The sequence below is a fragment of the Salvelinus sp. IW2-2015 genome, linkage group LG19 (genome assembly GCF_002910315.2).
Source record: "Salvelinus sp. IW2-2015 linkage group LG19, ASM291031v2, whole genome shotgun sequence".
Classification (NCBI taxonomy): domain Eukaryota; kingdom Metazoa; phylum Chordata; class Actinopteri; order Salmoniformes; family Salmonidae; genus Salvelinus; species Salvelinus sp. IW2-2015.
The window spans coordinates 37,701,957-37,719,414 of record NC_036859.1 but is presented as its reverse complement, the minus strand read 5'-3'; the positions used below and the strand labels follow the sequence as shown (position 1 = coordinate 37,719,414).

The 17,458-nt window shown below is 42.3% G+C and overlaps 1 protein-coding gene and 1 pseudogene across 1 annotated transcript in view; both read right to left on the bottom strand.

Moving 5' to 3' along the window:
• Positions 1-7,169, bottom strand: part of LOC111979513 (nucleolar transcription factor 1-A-like) — a 31,544-nt pseudogene extending 24,375 nt beyond the window's left edge.
• A 4,206-nt stretch (positions 7,170-11,375) lies between these two features.
• Positions 11,376-17,458, bottom strand: part of LOC111979765 (anion exchange protein 2-like) — a 50,126-nt gene continuing 44,043 nt past the window's right edge. Inside the window, 4 exon segments of the mRNA XM_024010459.3 lie at positions 11,376-11,953; positions 12,138-12,311; positions 13,536-13,705; positions 13,997-14,250. Of these exon segments, the coding sequence (XP_023866227.2) occupies positions 11,873-11,953; positions 12,138-12,311; positions 13,536-13,705; positions 13,997-14,250 (679 nt within the window). The 3' untranslated portion in view covers positions 11,376-11,872.

Below are 17,458 nucleotides of genomic sequence, written 5' to 3'. Positions count from 1 at the left end.
TGGCCGCAAAAGGCATGGATTTTAGAGGGCATTACGACCACACTAGGGGGATGCTGCCGCGAAATTCGAGGCATTATCAAGCGCTTGTGAAATTTGTAATGAGAAACTGATAAAATGTGTGCAGCCTGTCCAAGAAAATCAAAACATATCACAACTGAAGTTGCATAAATAACTCTAAAGTAAGCATATAGGAGGACCTGTTTCTTTGTTAACCGCTCAACAAAATAGCCACATGTGTGCACTCCCTCAGAAATAGTTTGGAGAAAATATAGTTTCTACTTTATGTTAAATTGTATTCTTCATACTATAAAATAATTCCATGGAATTCTAAGCAAATCTTGCATGCTAAATGAACTAGTGTAGCCCACAGCCATATGGCATAGCCAGATCAGGGCCTAACATAAGGACAACTCAGAGTATGCTAATTGACTACATTTCTTTAGACCTGTCTAAAATAAATAGTGGATTTATTGTGATGGGGTAGGCTATATTACATTTATTTATTAGACTTTTAAAAATGTAGACGTTCCAAAGGTCTGCACCTGTGGCTTGTATGGAAGCCAGGAGATGCTAAATGTGTTTATGTTAATTAAATGGTCAATTACCTTGAGACTGGCAGTTATTTGCTTGACAGCCCTACCTAACAGAAAGCCATAGCCCAGCTTCACTGTAACCTAACAGAAAGCCATAGCCCAGCTTCACTGTAACCTAACAGAAAGCCCACCTTGTGGCTGAAAGGGTGGTGACATACCTGTTGTAGTTTTGTGAGACCCACCTTGGCGGACGGGGACTTGGATCTGTGAGGGCTGCCAACACCCCCCATGCCCAGCCGCGAGCCCCCCAGCTTCTCCTCCGTCATCACYCGGTCCCTCTCCTCCTCCGGGAGACTCTGGAGAAAGAGAACCGACATGTAGGCTGCCAGACTTCCACTACTAAAACTCAAGTCAGCCAAGAATGTGTAGTGTGATATGTACTACAGTACTATGGGTATATTCAGTTCTACTTACCTCGAGAAACCTCTGTAGGTCAATTTCGTACTGCTTCTTTTTCTGTAGTGAGACACACCAGCACAGGGGTGAAAGAGCATTGATACGATTGGTGAATGACAAAAATAAAAAAACTTTCATCATGGCTCACCAAACCAAAACCCTTTCAAACCTTCACATTACATATTGAAACCTATAGAGGCCAAAATAATTAAAGCGCCTATTAAGGATGCTGTGCTGGRCCGGTCTACGACATAGAGAAAATACTGGTGATTCATTGCATTTCCCCCTTTGAACGGAGCTGAACAAGACTGACCTGCTCGCAACGTTTCTGAAACATGTCCTTCTCCTTCTGCGTCATCACCTTCCACTGCTTACTGCACAGCACCATRCGCTCCGTACTGGGAACATCCTTCATGTTCACCATCAGCTCGGCACAGTATAGGGAGTAACCGTTCCTGAAGACCGAAAAGCCAAGAACCTAGTTCAGCGCTATAGAATTCAACGACAAAGATCTTTTWAAAAAAATCAACAGATGTTATCACAGAAACCAAGAGCTACTGTTTGCATAAGGATCTCCAATCCATAAATCTCTGAGAAAAAAAATGCCTAAGGGCCAAAATACCCTTTGGTCTTTTCAGAAATGTCAAGAGGCTGTGCCAAAGTCTGGTATCTCTGCTGATACTAGATCACATTATGATCATGGGGGTGTGAGCCCCACCTCAGTCCCTCTCCACTTATATTATTTTATTGAAAGAATATTGTGCGACTCCGATCAAGCAACTTACGGCGGTGGTTTGGTTGGCCTGCCGTCGAACTTGTCCTTGAGCTGCCGCTCGGCTTTGGTGAGGACGGACTTGACGTGCTCTTCAGCGTCTGGATGGGCCTCTTGGTAGACTCTCATACAACCCTGTAGAGATAACCATGGATTCAAACTTTTTGGGTGACAATTAAAAAAAAATGACATTCTCTCCTCATCAAGCCTTTAATTAAAAAAAAAAAAAAGTTTTTGATTGTGCGGTACTTCCACAGAAAGGGTATGAAATACTATTTATTTAGAATGTGCTTGCAAGGCTGCGTTTACACAGGCAGACCAATTCTGATCTACTTTCCAATAATTGGTCTTTTGACCAATCACATCAGATCTTTTTCAGAGCTGATCTGATTGAACAAAAGACCAATTAATGAAACTTGTAAACACAGCCTTACTCTCTAGGCAGTGTATATCAAATACAAAGTGGCAAATTTGCTTGTTTCTTCTACCAGGGGGGGGGGGGGGGGGGAATTGTAGAGGATTACCGAGTTGTGTCTTGAGGCGCTATCCTTTTGAAAATGTACGAATCCTCTGAACTCCGGCACCCCTTCACACCAAACCTCTTACCGCATAGTCTTTCTGCAGCTCCAGGGCCTTGCTGATCCACTTAAGTCTCTTCTTGTCTGACAGCTGGGACCACTGTCTCCTCAGAGCTTCCTTCAGCTCCTTCTGGCTCACCTGGTAACCCCAGAGAAAGAAAAGGCATTCATCATTCACCACAAAGAATTCCAAAAGGGGACATTTTCTTTTTTTAGGGTAAATTCAAGGAAGCACAACACTTGACAGTTTCATTTCGTGAAATCCCAGACTTGGCGGGGCGGGTTCCACTGCACACAACTCACATCAGGGTGGAGCTTCATGTATGTCTTCTTCTCGTGGTTGTACCACAGCTGCTGGGGCGTCTTGGGCTTCTCAGGGAGGTCCGACTTCTTTCTCTCCTCTATCAACTCCGGGTAGTCCTCTCTGGGTAACAAGAGCAAAGACGTTAAGGCAGCTGTATATGGGTGGTATACCCTTTCAACCAACAGATAGAGGGAAAGTGATCACTTGGGTTCTTTTCAAGGAAAATGTGTCAGTTTCTGGAAAGTGTTGCTTGTTATTCAGCAGATGAAGCTAATTTGGCCACTGAAGGCTGGCTTCAACGAGACAGAAAATGCCACTCACTTGAATCGGGCCATATTTTTCTCAAAGGACTCCTTCTCTCGCTGAAACTCTGTGATGTACTTTTGCTGTTGGGTAACAGAGAATAACCCTCACTCAATTAGTTATTAACTGAAAAACTAACAGAATTACTCCCATGTGATACATCCAGGCTGTATCGCATCCGGCCGTGATTGGGAGTCCCATAGGGCGGCGCACAATTGGCCCAGCGTCATCCGGGTTTGGCCGGAGTAGGCCGTCATTGTACATAAGAGTTTGTTCTTAACTGACTTGCCTAGTTAAATAAAAGGTTAAATTATTTATTATTTTAATTGAAGAAGAGAGCTATCAATTCAGAAGCAAGAAAAGTAAGTAATTGGTTCAGGTAGTTGTCTAGTCACAAACCACTCTCTGTTTTCTATACAGTAATGTTATGTACAGATTTGGGCTCTGCCTTTGAATTAAATAAAGATTATCCCAAAGGCATAATGAAACGGCATGGTAGACTTGACCATCACCTTTTTCTTTTCTGGGAGTTCCTTGTATTTCTTGGACAGAATCTTGGTGAGGTCAAGGTTGCTCATCTCCGGGTGGATCTTGGCATACTTGGCTCGCTTCTCCATGAAGAACCGGAAATACGGTGTAAGGGGTTTCTTTGGGAAGTCTGGGTGTGTCTAAAAGGGTGGAAAACAAAACAATGGTCATTTGTATGGTAGAAGACGTGAGCTTGACAAGTATAACCCTAGCATTTTGTGACATTTCATGGGTACAAAGTAAAACCTGATTGCTTACCTTCAATTTCTTCCCTTTGTAAGGGTTCTTCACAAACTCAATGGCATCAACTATGAGCTCGGTCATAGTCCTAAACTTCCGCACCTGAACACATAGTATTAAATGGATTAAGGCCTAACCTGAAATTATGTTGTAAACATTTTTTTTCATGGTGCCGTGTTTCATTTCGCAACAGTAAGATATTTCCAGTAGAAAAAGAGGCTACAGACATTGCTTTCTGTAATTTGTGACACTTCCCTCCACAGATTCAGATTCGGCTGTTGTGATTGGCTAAAATTGTGACTTGTAATTGGCTAACCTCGGTGGACACCTTCGCCCACTTCTGTTTGCACATGTCGCCGGTGAAGCCTCCGAAGCAGACCTTCTCCCAGTCAAAGTGGGAYTCGGTGGTCTTGTATTTCATGGCATCACCATCAGGCAACAGGCTCCGAATTCTCTCCAAAAGAGTGAGGCAGTCCTCCTTACTCCATGTATCCACAACTGGAGCATAGACAATCACACAACCGCACACACATCCATCAAGCAACATCAAAGAGCAGGTGTGTTGTTTTGCCTTTTTTATTAGACACAATAAACCTCAAGCTGACCCCAGAATAGATAAACTGTCAGACAAATCTAAGTAAAATGTCAACAAACAAAAAAACCACTGATCTTTCAATAGTCAACCAGAATTTAACACCTCAATTATCCTGACTGAGAAACCCATAGGCTACCACCTATACAACTTTAAAGGGCAAGAATACACCAAGAAATCAGACATTTACATGCAATTGGGACACACATAATGGAAGGATCCACAAAATTAGAAGAAATACTACATCTTGTGGTTGATGAAGGGGTGGTTTTGGTTATGTACCCCCACCTGGTTCTGTTTTTATCTGGATGGTCTGGGAGGCAGAGGACACACTGCTGCTGCCGTTCATGGTGCAGCGTCTGTGGGCAGCTCAACTGACCCGGCTTTCTAGAGATTCTGGACAACCACAAATGCATCAAATATTTAGGGTCCTGTCTGTCCCGACTTTAGAAAAAAAAAACTCCTATTATAAACAAATTAACTATGGCTAAAAGTGGAAATAGCAAGGAGATAATTGTCTTTGAGCTACAGCCTATGCTAAATAAGTTTTCAAAAGCTACACTTTTAACACAAAATAGCGACACGTGTATTTCTGATAAAGGAAAAGTCGGTCATGCGGATGCTCCGCCCAAGTCTACCCATCCTTTCCCCATATGAGGGAACATCGTGTACTTCTGGAAAGAGTGGCACACAATACGATTTACCGAGAGGACCGATCCATTTATTGTTTCATCGTGTTGTTTTTGAACGACAGCCGAATGGATACATCATATTAATTCGTTTGGAGATTGCTGCTTTTCGGAAACGTTATTATCAAAGCGAGCCAAGCGCAGCTGACCTTTCACTGTGTTGGATAGCGTACCGAAGTGATGGCGCGGTGAGAGCAAGCTGAAGTTTTTCGCTTGTCAACTGAGCAATTGATAAAATGCTACAGCTTAAAATAAGCGTTGAAATAACCTAGAACAGAGTATCTTTAAAAATGTGAGTTAGTGCTGAGCCCAGCAATCCAAACACGGGCGTTTCCAAATTCGAAGCCTCGGTCTCGACTCCGGACGTGAGACGCAAGTGCTGTGTGCCTGCCAACCCCTCGCCTGTCACCCGGTAGACAGGAGCGCGTCAAGGCGCTTATAATAGCCTAGGCCTATAGGCTATTTACTGTAGGCTAATATAGTCCAAATGAGCGCTAAATGCAACCGTACTTTATTCATTTTTGCGGTATGTTCTGAAAATGAATAATGCATAATTTGAGAAACGCACGGTCCCTGTACCAAGTGGGACGCAAAGGGGATTCAGTCATCTCGGGGGCGCATAGTTCCGCGGCAGCCGTTGGCCTTTTCAGCTTCTTTTCATGAGGCCTATACCCCTGAACTGCATAGCCTAGATAGGCTAACTAACCGCGACTGTGTCGGTCGATAGATATTGCACCAGGCAACTTAAAACCCTACGTATAGTTAAGGCATAGCCCAATGATTAAGTTACACGATTAGACCTAAATCAAACATTTTTGTTTTCAGGTTTGAGTGCATATTTGTGAAAAAGTGTCAACATTGGGGACCGTTCGGCCGCAAAACGTCACCAGGTACCGGTCAAAACACCACTCCTGCCGCTGAACAATCTGACAGTTGTGCCTTATCCAATTAGTCTTAGCCTAGGCTACTTGACAAGGCTACATAAATACATCCACAACTGTMTCAAACAACAAATGTAGCCTACGTATGTTTTTAAATTAAGATATTTTCCCCTTTCCCACATGGGGTGATACGAAACCCCATAAAATAGCCTAGGCTAGATAATAGGCCTAAATKTATAGGATGAAGGGAGCGTTCTAGACAAGGGAATAGAACGCGTGAACATTCCGTGGCGGAGGGCTGAATCGAACTGCCAGAAAATGCGCGCCTGCCCCCGCCCGCTTCCCCCAAGCTGTGGCGCAGCTGTGCACCCGACCGAGGCGTCGCTTTCTCGGTGTAGTGTCATCGTGGCCCGCTCACAAGGTCAAACTTCGGGAAAAACAGATATTGCAAACTTAAAGAAAATAGGCCTAACGTTACATTGCATTWAAAAAATTGTCGCATCCATCTATACATCTACCGATAACAATCCTGTGAGTATTTCACAGCCTAAAACTATGAAAACATAAAATGCTACGCTCATCAGACTGCATTCACATATTTCGAGGGGCCGTGGCATTACTATTTTAATGTCTTTCTATTTTGAATCAAGGCTACAGCCTTCTAAGTTTGTCTTGGGAACACCGACCGTTCTTTGCCTGCTACCCCAGTAATGGCGCCCTTATTCAGGCAGGAGTCAAAACGCAGCTTCCGCTGGCATGAAAACTGGCTACCAAACACATTTTTCTATATGTTACACTAAGTAAATTGACAAGAAAACCACTGTAGACTCAATGCACTATTAGCAGACTGGATGTGTATAGTGCACGTGCATTTTGTAGCATAGTCTAAATCGTAAATTTGTGAAAAGTCGTTTTTTAAATGTTATAATTTGGAGGAGATTGCATTTAACTGTCAATGTGGTTCTATAACTACCAAAAGCAGTAAGTGAAAAGTTCAGAAATGCTTATAAAGCTAGAACTTGATGAAAAACATACGCGAGCGAACGCATCTGCTTGCTTTCGCCCCAAAGCTCTCACTGCAGAGCCGCCATGAATGTTATAAAGACTCGGGGAGACACGACTTAAAAATCGCGTTTAACGCCATCAAAACACAACTTTTCACTCACCTTTCGTGGCAGTTAGAAACCAGCGTTGTTACTACAAATCAAGGTATTCGTGTTTAATTATTTTAGGGCTGTTTTAAGTGTCGTTTTTTCAGCCGTAAACCCCGGGGAGTCAGGTCGGAACGGATCCGACAAAAGGAGCGTCTTGTTCGGTATGAAACTCCGCCCAGCGCCGCAGGGGGAGGAACTCCAAGTAAAAACATGCGAGAAAGAAGGAGACAAAGGCGGAGGCTGAAACTAAAAACATACGGCAGTATTTCATAAGAAATAGCTTGGTCGTGATGCTGTAATTTATCTTTAATGAATAGCGCATTTAGTTTACACAATTTATCAATTTAAAAATGTGTAGACAATTCATGACTGTCTTTCATTCTTATAGAGATTATCAAGAGATTATTAAATAATATACTTAATTCTAGCTAGACATTTATCCGTCACCCCCTTCATTTTAGCAGTGTCCATGAAGTGCTAAACCGAATAGCCTACCCTATCCACAGGTTTCCAGGAATTACAGGGCCTCAGAAAACGAACTACAGTGTGATTTGAGAGATCCAGGGATGGACAATAACTAGTTTCATCCAAGGCTCGGAATCGAAACGCATGAGGAAATAAATGAAACGTTCAGGTAGTGTAGCTCTACTGTAGCACTAGCAAGCAATGTGTCCTGCAAATATCTAAACTCTTGTTTGCTAATGCCTATCCATAATCTGAAATGACAATAGGCCGCGGACATAGTTTACTTTTCCCTGTCTCCCTTTCATGTGGGCTAACAACACAGCCGTCACGCACATTTCACTGCTGTGGAATTAAGTGAAACTGGCCAATAGACGAGGAAAGGAGGAGACGGCCCTTCACTGCAATCCCTCATCTATTTGAAACTGGAATGTAATAATAAGGCCGCGTTCACGTCCTGTTGGAAACTCGGGACTTCTGAGTTCAAATTAAAGTCAGTTATTAGCGCAGAGCTTCCAATTGGTCGGTTCTGATACTTCCCAAGTGGGAAACGCAGGTACCTATATCATATATCTATATCATACTACGAGTATGCAATTCAGACATTTCCGAGTTTCCGACATTATATGAACGCGGCACAACTGTAGACCTATCAGGATAGGCTGTGGCCTGTGGTGTGTCACGTGAAAAAGCTGAGCTGGTGACTGTTGAGCAATTTATAGGCCTACATGTAGCGGTACCCAGCAGTAGGCAATGTAATTAAAGATGATGGACCTATTCTTTCTATGATCATCCCGTTTTATTTGCCATGCACTCATTATACTTTTTATTTCAAACGTTCACATGCAAGCAGTGACCCATTTCCTTTATGGGAGTTTAGGTGATACATCATGTATGGTTATGACAAGAAGAATGTGTACAATACATAATGTATAGCCTATATATACAGGCTGTATCACAACCGTCTGTGATTGGGAGTCTCATAGGGCGGCGTACAATTGGCCCAGCGTTGTCCGGGTTTGGCCGGTGTAGGCTGTCATTGTAAATAAGAATTTGTCCTCAACTGACTTGCCTAGTTAAATGAATATAAAATACATATATCCACTTTAAATGTTCAGGTATCTGCCTTAACACCTTTACAAACACTTTTGTACAGGGACAGACACATCCTTTGTTTTTGTTTTACTAGGCAAGTCAGTTAAGACAGCCTACCAGGGAACAGTAACCGATTTTTACCTTATCAGCTCAGGGATTCAATCCAACAACCTTTTAGTTACTGGCCCTATGCTCTAACCACTAGGCTACCTGCTGCCCGCCTTGAAAATTGTAAAGAAAAAACAACTTTTACACACATCTGTTTCAGTTTATTAAGCTTCATTTATTTGTACATATGTATATATATATAAAAAAAAAAAAAAACATTTACAATCAGCTAAAGCTCTAATTCTACAAACTTGGCAAGGCTAGAGCAAGGAAGATTGTTTATTTTTAACATATTGCAATGTAGCTAAAGCCCAAAAGCACTTGAACCATGATTGAGTCCTACGAAAATATATGGATATACTTGTATAATATATTTTATTTCTTCTTTACTTCTCAATCTCATTTCTACATCCCTGCATGTCAACAATAGATTTGAAATATAAAATGCTATAATATTTGCAGTTAAAAAAAAGAAAAAAAAAAGAATAATACAATGTGAGAGAACATGAGTTAATATTTTAGCATATTTCTGGATGCTAGCAAATCTGCAACAGAGGCAATTTATTTAGGGGGGGGGGGGACCACATGATAACAAACACATACAAGGCATCCAGTGCTCTTCATTTGCAGTGATTCAACGAGACACAGTATTCCTACTGCGTTACTTTTGGAATACTTGCAAACAACTGTATTGCATGTGGTTTAACTTTAATGTGGTAAAAAGTAAACATAATATCAATAACTTTGATTATGGCTGCATGTGTTGTTACAACACATTCAGTGACATTTTAAGATGGAAACAGCAGTTATGAATGGACTAGCCTTATTGGGTTTATAGACATGAGTACCTACTGGGCCCTAAGTAAATAGATGCGCATACATACTTACAAATGCCTTAATTTGTATGGAATAGAATGTCTCCCGACTTTTTGGTGACTGTACATTAAAGCCATAATCATACTCAAAACTGTAGTACACAATTGAAACGTCATGTGATTTCCCTCCCAAAGATGATGGATAGCTCAGTTGGTTTAATAACTGATTGCATTTTCACATTGGTGCTTTCAGATCACGCCGATTTTGTAGTGAATGTCGCTTTAACTCTTTCAGGCACAATCACATAGCTGGTCGTCATATGTAGATAAAGCATGGAAGGCCATAATCATACTCTGGAACAAGACAAGGTTCCATATACAAAATACATAGTAGGCATTTACTACAGTTAAATGGAGTCAAGAGACATGGGTGGAGAGGTAAAGACTACATGACTACGGTAGGAGTGCATGGCAGTGAAAATCAAGTGACTCACTTAAAAGTGGTATGTAGTGTATACAGGTATGATGGACGATTTATGTAATGGGACCAAACATCTTTAAAACATGTTTGGAAAAAGCACAGTGGTGAGATCTAAGCAGCAAAGGGTCGGGTCGAAAGTCACTTTCAGTATGTGCTCTTCAAAAAATATACAGTGTTTGTCAGTCCTACAGGATAAGGGGAAAACATTTGGACACGTTAACTTCCTGAGGCAAAGATTGCCAAATGAAGACTTCCGCCATGTACCATCCCAAATATACACCAGGGGTACTGTAGTGCTACTTTATTGCTAGGCCTGTATTCATTCAATTGCAAGTAATGAATCCGTTTGAATGAGGGCTGCTTTTAAAGGGTAACTGCACTTCCTAATTTGGCCTCATTTTACATTAGGTTCCGTAAGAAATACTAGCTGCCGAGACTGAATTTAAACCTCAAGTTGGTTTTGGGGTGTGGTCTGACGTGGGTGTCTCGTGTGTGTGTGTTCACAGGTAGGAAGACTTATTTAGCAAATTAGCTTCAGCTGGCTGGTGTGCGACAGTGACAAAATTGGTTTGACTTTGGATAGCCTATCTCCGGGGCTAGTTAGGGGCCGTCAATAAATTACACAATGTAAATGTTGCACACCTTTTAGTTCTCATTAAATGCTTTCAATATTTGTATATGAATTTCTACAATTTATAGTTGGTTTGAGGTTTTTAAGTCATTGAAATGTGGAACTATTGGAATTTTAACATAATGTCCCATATACATTGTGTCATTTACCATGGTCCCTAACTAGCCCCATAGGAATATCCAAAGTCAGCCCAAATTTACCACAGGCATTAAGACCGGGTCACGTGCAGCTACTCTCGGAATTGATGATTGCTTGTGGGCTGCCAGCAGGATTGAAACAAACCCAACATTCATTTACATTGTGATGCAGTCATGACCACAAGTCTTGCAAAACTCAGTTTTGCACTAGACTGACTTCATGACCAAAATGATCCTATTTACACTTTGTAGTAAATCTTGACAGTAGAATAAATGTTTCTGACTCATACTGATGCCATATAGGAAGTTTTCTAAATGAAAAGTTGGTTTTTAGGGGCAGTTGCTCTTTAAACAACAGTATAACAGATGTCTATTCTTAATGTATCATACCCCTGTAAACACCCCCCCACACCTGAACAGACCCTGTCCTCTAGAACAAAACAACGTTCAATCACTTACCCACTGTACCCGATTCTAAAACAAACTTACTGAGACACAACCAGAACTCTTTGGCGTGCTTGATTACACTGTAACAGACCGTATATCATCATAACCAACTTGCATAGCCACATAGCATATGTGATAACGCCACCACAGAAACAAACAGAAGACACTGTAAACCAGAAATAATTCATATCTGCTATCACCAGAAGTCTTGAATAGGCGCTGAATATAGGCTTCTCAGGGGGGGTTTACACTACAATGGCAAACAGCAGCTTTTATGTGGACACCAATCCTTTACTTTGACACATAGCAAATCCAACTCCCACCTGAAATTAAAACAAACCCCACAATACCCTAAAGATACATAAAAACAGGACTCAACATTGTAACGATGACTAAAACAATTTAGAAGTATATATCCACCTTCCGAAAAGCAAAATAGTAAAAACAGACCAAAAAAAACATGATTTGGGAGTTGGGACTCTAAAAACGTTTTAAAATAATTCAAATAAAATACAAAATAAAACCGTTCAAACCATCAGTGGTGCGTTTATAAAATATCAGGTTAACAAACAAAGGATTTGGTGGGTTAGGAGCAACTTCCTGGAGTATAGGACTTGGGTGCCTATTGGCCAGCAGGATGTTCATCACGTTGGCCCCATCCAATCATTATACAGGCATGTGCATCTCTGTGTACTCATCCTGTCCCTCCCTCTCATCAAACTTAGGTTCTGCGTCGTCCGCATCCAACTAAGACACAAAGAGAGACCAGGGGTAAAAGTCAAGGGTAAAGGTTATGACCAGGGTTATTTCCAAGGCAAAGGCCCCCGAAGCAACATCCAACTCTATAAGAAAACCAATAAAACCCCAATTACTTTAAGCAACAGTGCTAGACTGTGTGTGTGTGTGCGTGTATCCATGCGGTTAGACTTACACACTGCATCTCGCGTGTGGTGAAGATGCGGGGCAGCAGGAACCATTTGACGGGCACGGTGAGGATGAGAACGAAGGGGAAGGCCAACGAGGCCGCGGTGGACATGACCGCCCACAGAGCCGCAAGACACACCAGCTGAATCGCTGTGAACAGGTGCATCCGCAGGGTCCTCACCTGGAACACACACATATGAGAGTATCAGTAGGAGGAGTTGTAGTAGTAGTAGTATCAGTTGTAGTAGTAGTATCAGTTGTAGTAGTAGTAGCAGTTGTAGTAGTACTAGTAGTAGTATCAGTTGTAGTAGTAGTAGTAGCAGCATCAGTTGTAGTTGTAGTAGCAGTAGTGGTATCAGTTGTAGTAGTAGTAGTAGTAGTAGTATCAGTTGTAGTTGTAGTAGCAGTAGTAGCAGTTGTAGTTGTATCAGTTGTAGTAGTGGTATCAGTTGTAGTAGTAGTATCAGTTGTAGTAGTAGTAGTATCAGTAGCAGTAGTGGTACCAGTTGTAGTATCAGTTGTAGTAGTAGTAGTGGTATCAGTTGTAGTATCAGTTGTAGTAGTAGTAGTGGTATCAGTTGTAGTAGTAGTATCAGTTGTAGTAGTGGTATCAGTTGTAGTAGTAGTAGTAATCAGTTGTAGTGGTTAAAAATTGTTAAAGTAAAGTTTTAAGTTTTTTTTTAAAAGTTAATCAGTTTTTGTAGTAGTGGTATCAGTTGTAGTAGTAGTATCAGTTGTAGTAGTAGTAGTGGTATCAGTTGTAGTAGTAGTATCAGTTGTAGTAGTAGTAGTAGTGGTATCAGTTGTAGTAGTATCAGTTGTAGTAGTAGTGTCAGTTGTAGTAGTAGTGGTATCAGTAGTAGTAGTAGCAGTAGTATCAGTTGTAGTAGTAGTAGTAGCAGTAGTAGTAGTAGCAGTGGTATCAGTAGTAGTAGTAGCAGTAGTATCAGTTGTAGTAGTAGTAGTGGTATCAGGTGTAGTAGTGGTATCAGTTGTTGTAGTAGTAGTAGTAGTGGTATCAGTTGTAGTAGTAGTAGTAGCAGTAGTAGTAGTAGCAGTAGTAGTAGTAGCAGTAGTAGTAGTAGCAGTAGTAGTTGCAGTAGCAATAGTAACAGCAGTAGTAATAGTAGTAGCAGTAGTAGTAGTAGCAGTAGTAGCAGTAGTAGCAGTAGTAGTAGTAGCAGTAGTAGCAGTAGTAGCAGTAGTAGTAGTAGCAGTAGTAGTTGCAGTAGCAATAGTAACAGCAGTAGTAATAGTAGTAGCAGTAGCAATAGCAGCAGTAGAATCCTTCCCTTTAGATCCCAAATTCACTTTTACAAGATAAAACCAGTGTTTTATGAAATAAAGTTTTGCTGCAGCACAACATTTGGGTGTTGGGGCGTGGTTGGGGTTTTGCGGTACTGACCTTGCGGACATAGGTGTGGTCAGGATGATACTTGGGGGGCATAAGCAGCAGCAGCATGCGCTCGGTGAGCTGGATACCGTTGAGGGACATGACACCCATGTAGAGGAAAATCCCAAAGAGCACGGCGATGGGAATTTGGCGCAGGAGATCTCCGATCACAATGGACAAACCTAGACATGAGAAGAGAGTTTTTCCTTTGGAAATGAACACACATTTACATTCCGGCATGTGTCTCGGGTGGTAAAACTTCAGAACCGTTTCCAAACTTCCCAGGTCTTTCAGAAATCCTGGTTGGCGGTTTCTCAGTTGGAGGATCCTCTCCCTGATGATTCCCTCCTGATTCCTGCGGAATCCTCCAAACAGTTTTTTGGAAAACCTGTGAATTTTGGGAAAGTTTCTGGAATTTTGCAACCCTGATCTCGATTTAAGCCTGGTCCCTAAATTAGAGGGGTCATGCCTACCAACGAACAGAGCCACGAAGAAGCCCGTCACCCTCTGCTCTTTCACTTCCTGGATACGGGGCTTATCGCCGGGGGCCACCGCCTTGCTCATGACGGTAAGGGCGTTGGTGTGGGTGACAGAACGCACGGTGGCGGCGGCCAACCAGGGCAGGCCGAAGAGGGCTGAAACCCCACCTATGGCCACAATGATGAGCAGGTCCAGGTGGAAGCCGGAGCCCTTCAACAGCATCCGCTCCTTCTTACAGACTATCAGCCTGACGGATGGAAAGAAAGAGAGAGCAAAGAGAGTGCGGAGAAGAAAAAGGGGAAGTGAAGAAGAGATATATCAACACCTGTAACAAGTTGTCCAGTGTAGGAAATCCTCACTGGTACCCTTGTTCATAGAAAGACCCTAATACAACGCATCTCGCTCTCTCCTCACTCTTTCTCTCCTTCACTCAATCTCTCTCTCCCAAAATCTACTATCTTTTTATGCATATATATTTTTAATTTTTAATTTAACCTTTAGTTAGCCTAGTTAAATATAACTTAAAGCAGCTTTACCCAACTCTGTGGAGGCGGAGCCTGAGACCAGGTTTGTCCAAGTCTAAATTAAATTAATGACGATAGATACCAGTACATAGGAAGTTTCTACATGATGCTTTGTAGATAAACAAAACACAATGGTGAGTTCTATAACCATTCCCAGTAATAAACCTAAGGGCCCAGTGGTGTGTTCTATAACCATCACCAGTAATAAACCTATTTATTTTGATTATTTTTAATTTTTATTTATTTCACCTTTATTTAACCAGGTAGGCAAGATAAAGCAAAGCAGTTCGACACATATAACAACACAGAGTTACACATGGAGTAAAACAAACATACAGTCAATAATACAGTAGAAAAATAAGTATATTTACAATGTGGGCAAATGAGGTGAGATAAGGGAGGTAAAGGCAATAAATAGGCCATGGTGGCGAAGTAAATACAATATAGCAATTAAAACACTGGAATGGTAGATTTGACAGTAGATGAGTGTGCAAAGTAGAAATAATGGGGTGCAAAGGAGCAAAATAAATAAATACAGAAGGGGAAGAGGTAGTTGTTTGGGCTATTTATAGATGTGCTATGTACAGGTGCAGTGATCTGTGAGCTGCTCTGACAGCTGGTGCTTAAAGCTAGTGAGGGAGATAAGTGTTTCCAGTTTCAGAGATTCTTGTAGTTCGTTCTAGTCAATGGCAGCAGAGAACTGGAAGGAGAGGCGGCCAAGGAGGAATTGGCTTTGGGGGTGACAAGTGAGATATACCTGCTGGAACGCGTGCTACGGGTGGGTGCTGCTATGGTGACCAGATAAGGCGGGACTTTACCTAGCAGGGTCTTGAGATGACCTGGAGCCAGTGGGTTTGGCGACGAGTATGAAGCGAGGGCCAGCCAACGAGAGCGTACAGGTCGCAGTGGTGGGTAGTATATGGGGCTTTGGTGACAAAACGGATGGCACTGTGATAGACTGCATCCAATTTGTTGAGTAGAGTGTTGGAGTCTATTTTGTAAATGACATTAGTAGGATGGTCAGTTTTACAAGGGTAAGTTTGGCAGCATGAGTGAAGGATGCTTTGTTGCGAAATAAGAAAGCCGAAACTATTTAATGTTGGATTGGAACGAGATTGCTTAATTGTGAGTCTGGAAGGAGAGTTTACATTTCTATACCGAGACACCTAGGTAGGATTGTAGTTGTCCACATATTCTTAAGTCAGAACCGTCCAGTTTAGTAGTGATGCTGGACGGGCTGAGAGGCAGGTGCGGGCAGCGATTGGTTGAGAGCATGCATTTTTGTGTTTACTTGCTTTAAGAGCACGGAGGAGGCACGGAAGGAGAGTTGTATGGGCATTTGCAGCTCTATCTGGAGTTAGGTACACAGTGTCCAAAAGAGGGCCAGAAGTATTACAGAATGGTGTCGTCTGAGTAGAGGTGGATCAGAATACCAGCAGCAAGGTGATTCATTGATGTATACAGAGAAGAGAGTCGGCCAAGAATTGACACCTGTGGAACCCCCTAGGAGACTGCCAGAGGCCGGACAACAGGCCTCTCAGATTTGACACAACTGAACTCTGTCGGAAGTAGTATTGGTGAACCAGGCGAGGCATCATTTGGAGAAACCAAGGCTGTTGAGTCTCTGCTGATAAGGATGTGTGATTGACAGAGTCGAAAGCCGCCAGGGACATGAATACGGGCTGCACTCTATATTGTTTTTCTTATCGGATGCGGTTTAAGATATTGTTTAGTGACCTTGAGCTGTGGCTGAGGTGCACCATGACCAGCTCTGAAACCAGATTGCATAGCGGGAGAAGGTACGGTGGATTCGAAATGGTCGCGTGATCTGTTTGTTAACTTGGCTTTCGAAGACCTTAGAAAGGCAGGGTAAGAATAGATATAGTCTGTAGCAGTTTGGGTCAAGAGTGTCCCCCCTTTGAAAGAGGGGGATGACCGCAGCTGCTTTCCAATCTTTGGGAATCTCAGACGACACGAAAGAGAGGTTGAACAGGCTCAGATGATAGGTGGCAACAATTTCAGCAGTAATTTAGAAATAGGGTCCATATTGTCTAGCTGATGCTGATTGTGGGGTCCAGATTTTGCAGCTCTTTCAGAACATCAGCTGACTGGATTGGGAGAGAAGGAAAATGGGAAGGTTGGCGGTTGTTGCTGTGGGTGCAGTGCTGTTGACAGGGGTAGGGTAGCCAGGTGGAAAGGCATGGGCCAGCCGTAGAAAAATGTCTTATGAAATTCTCATATAGTGGATTTATGTCGTGGTGACAGAGTTCCTATCCTCAGTGCATGGGCAGCTGGGAGAAGGTGCTCTTATTCTTCCATGGACTTACAATGTCCCAGAACTTTTTTGAGTTTGTGTTGCAGGAAGCAAATTTCTGCTTAAAAAGCTAGCCTGGCTTTTTCTAACTGCCTGTTGTATATTGGTTTCTAACTTGCTTGAAAAGTGCATTTTCAAGGGGTCGTGTTCGAGGCTAATGCAGAAAGCTCAGGATGTTTTTTTTGTGTTGGTTTAAGGGCAGTCAGGGTCTGGAGAAACCAATCTGTTCCTGGTTCTAAATTTCTTGAATGGGGGCATTGCTTACTTATTTAAGATGGTGAGGATGGCATTTTTAAAGAATAACCAGGAAACGTCTACTGAAGGGGTGAGGTCTATATCCTCCAGCATACCGGGCCAGGTCGATTAGAAGGCCTGCTCGCTGAAGTTTGAACCTATGGCCCAATGGTGAGTCTCTTACGAACCATCACCAGTAATACAACCTAAGGGAACAATGGTGAGTTCTAGAACCATCACCAGTAATAAACCTAAGGGCCCAATGGTGAGTTCTAGAACCATCACCAGTAATACAGCATCAAGTGGTTTAAGTGTAGTTGCTGCTGCATGCATATAGATAATATCTCCATAATATGAAATAGACATAAAAATGGCCTGGACAA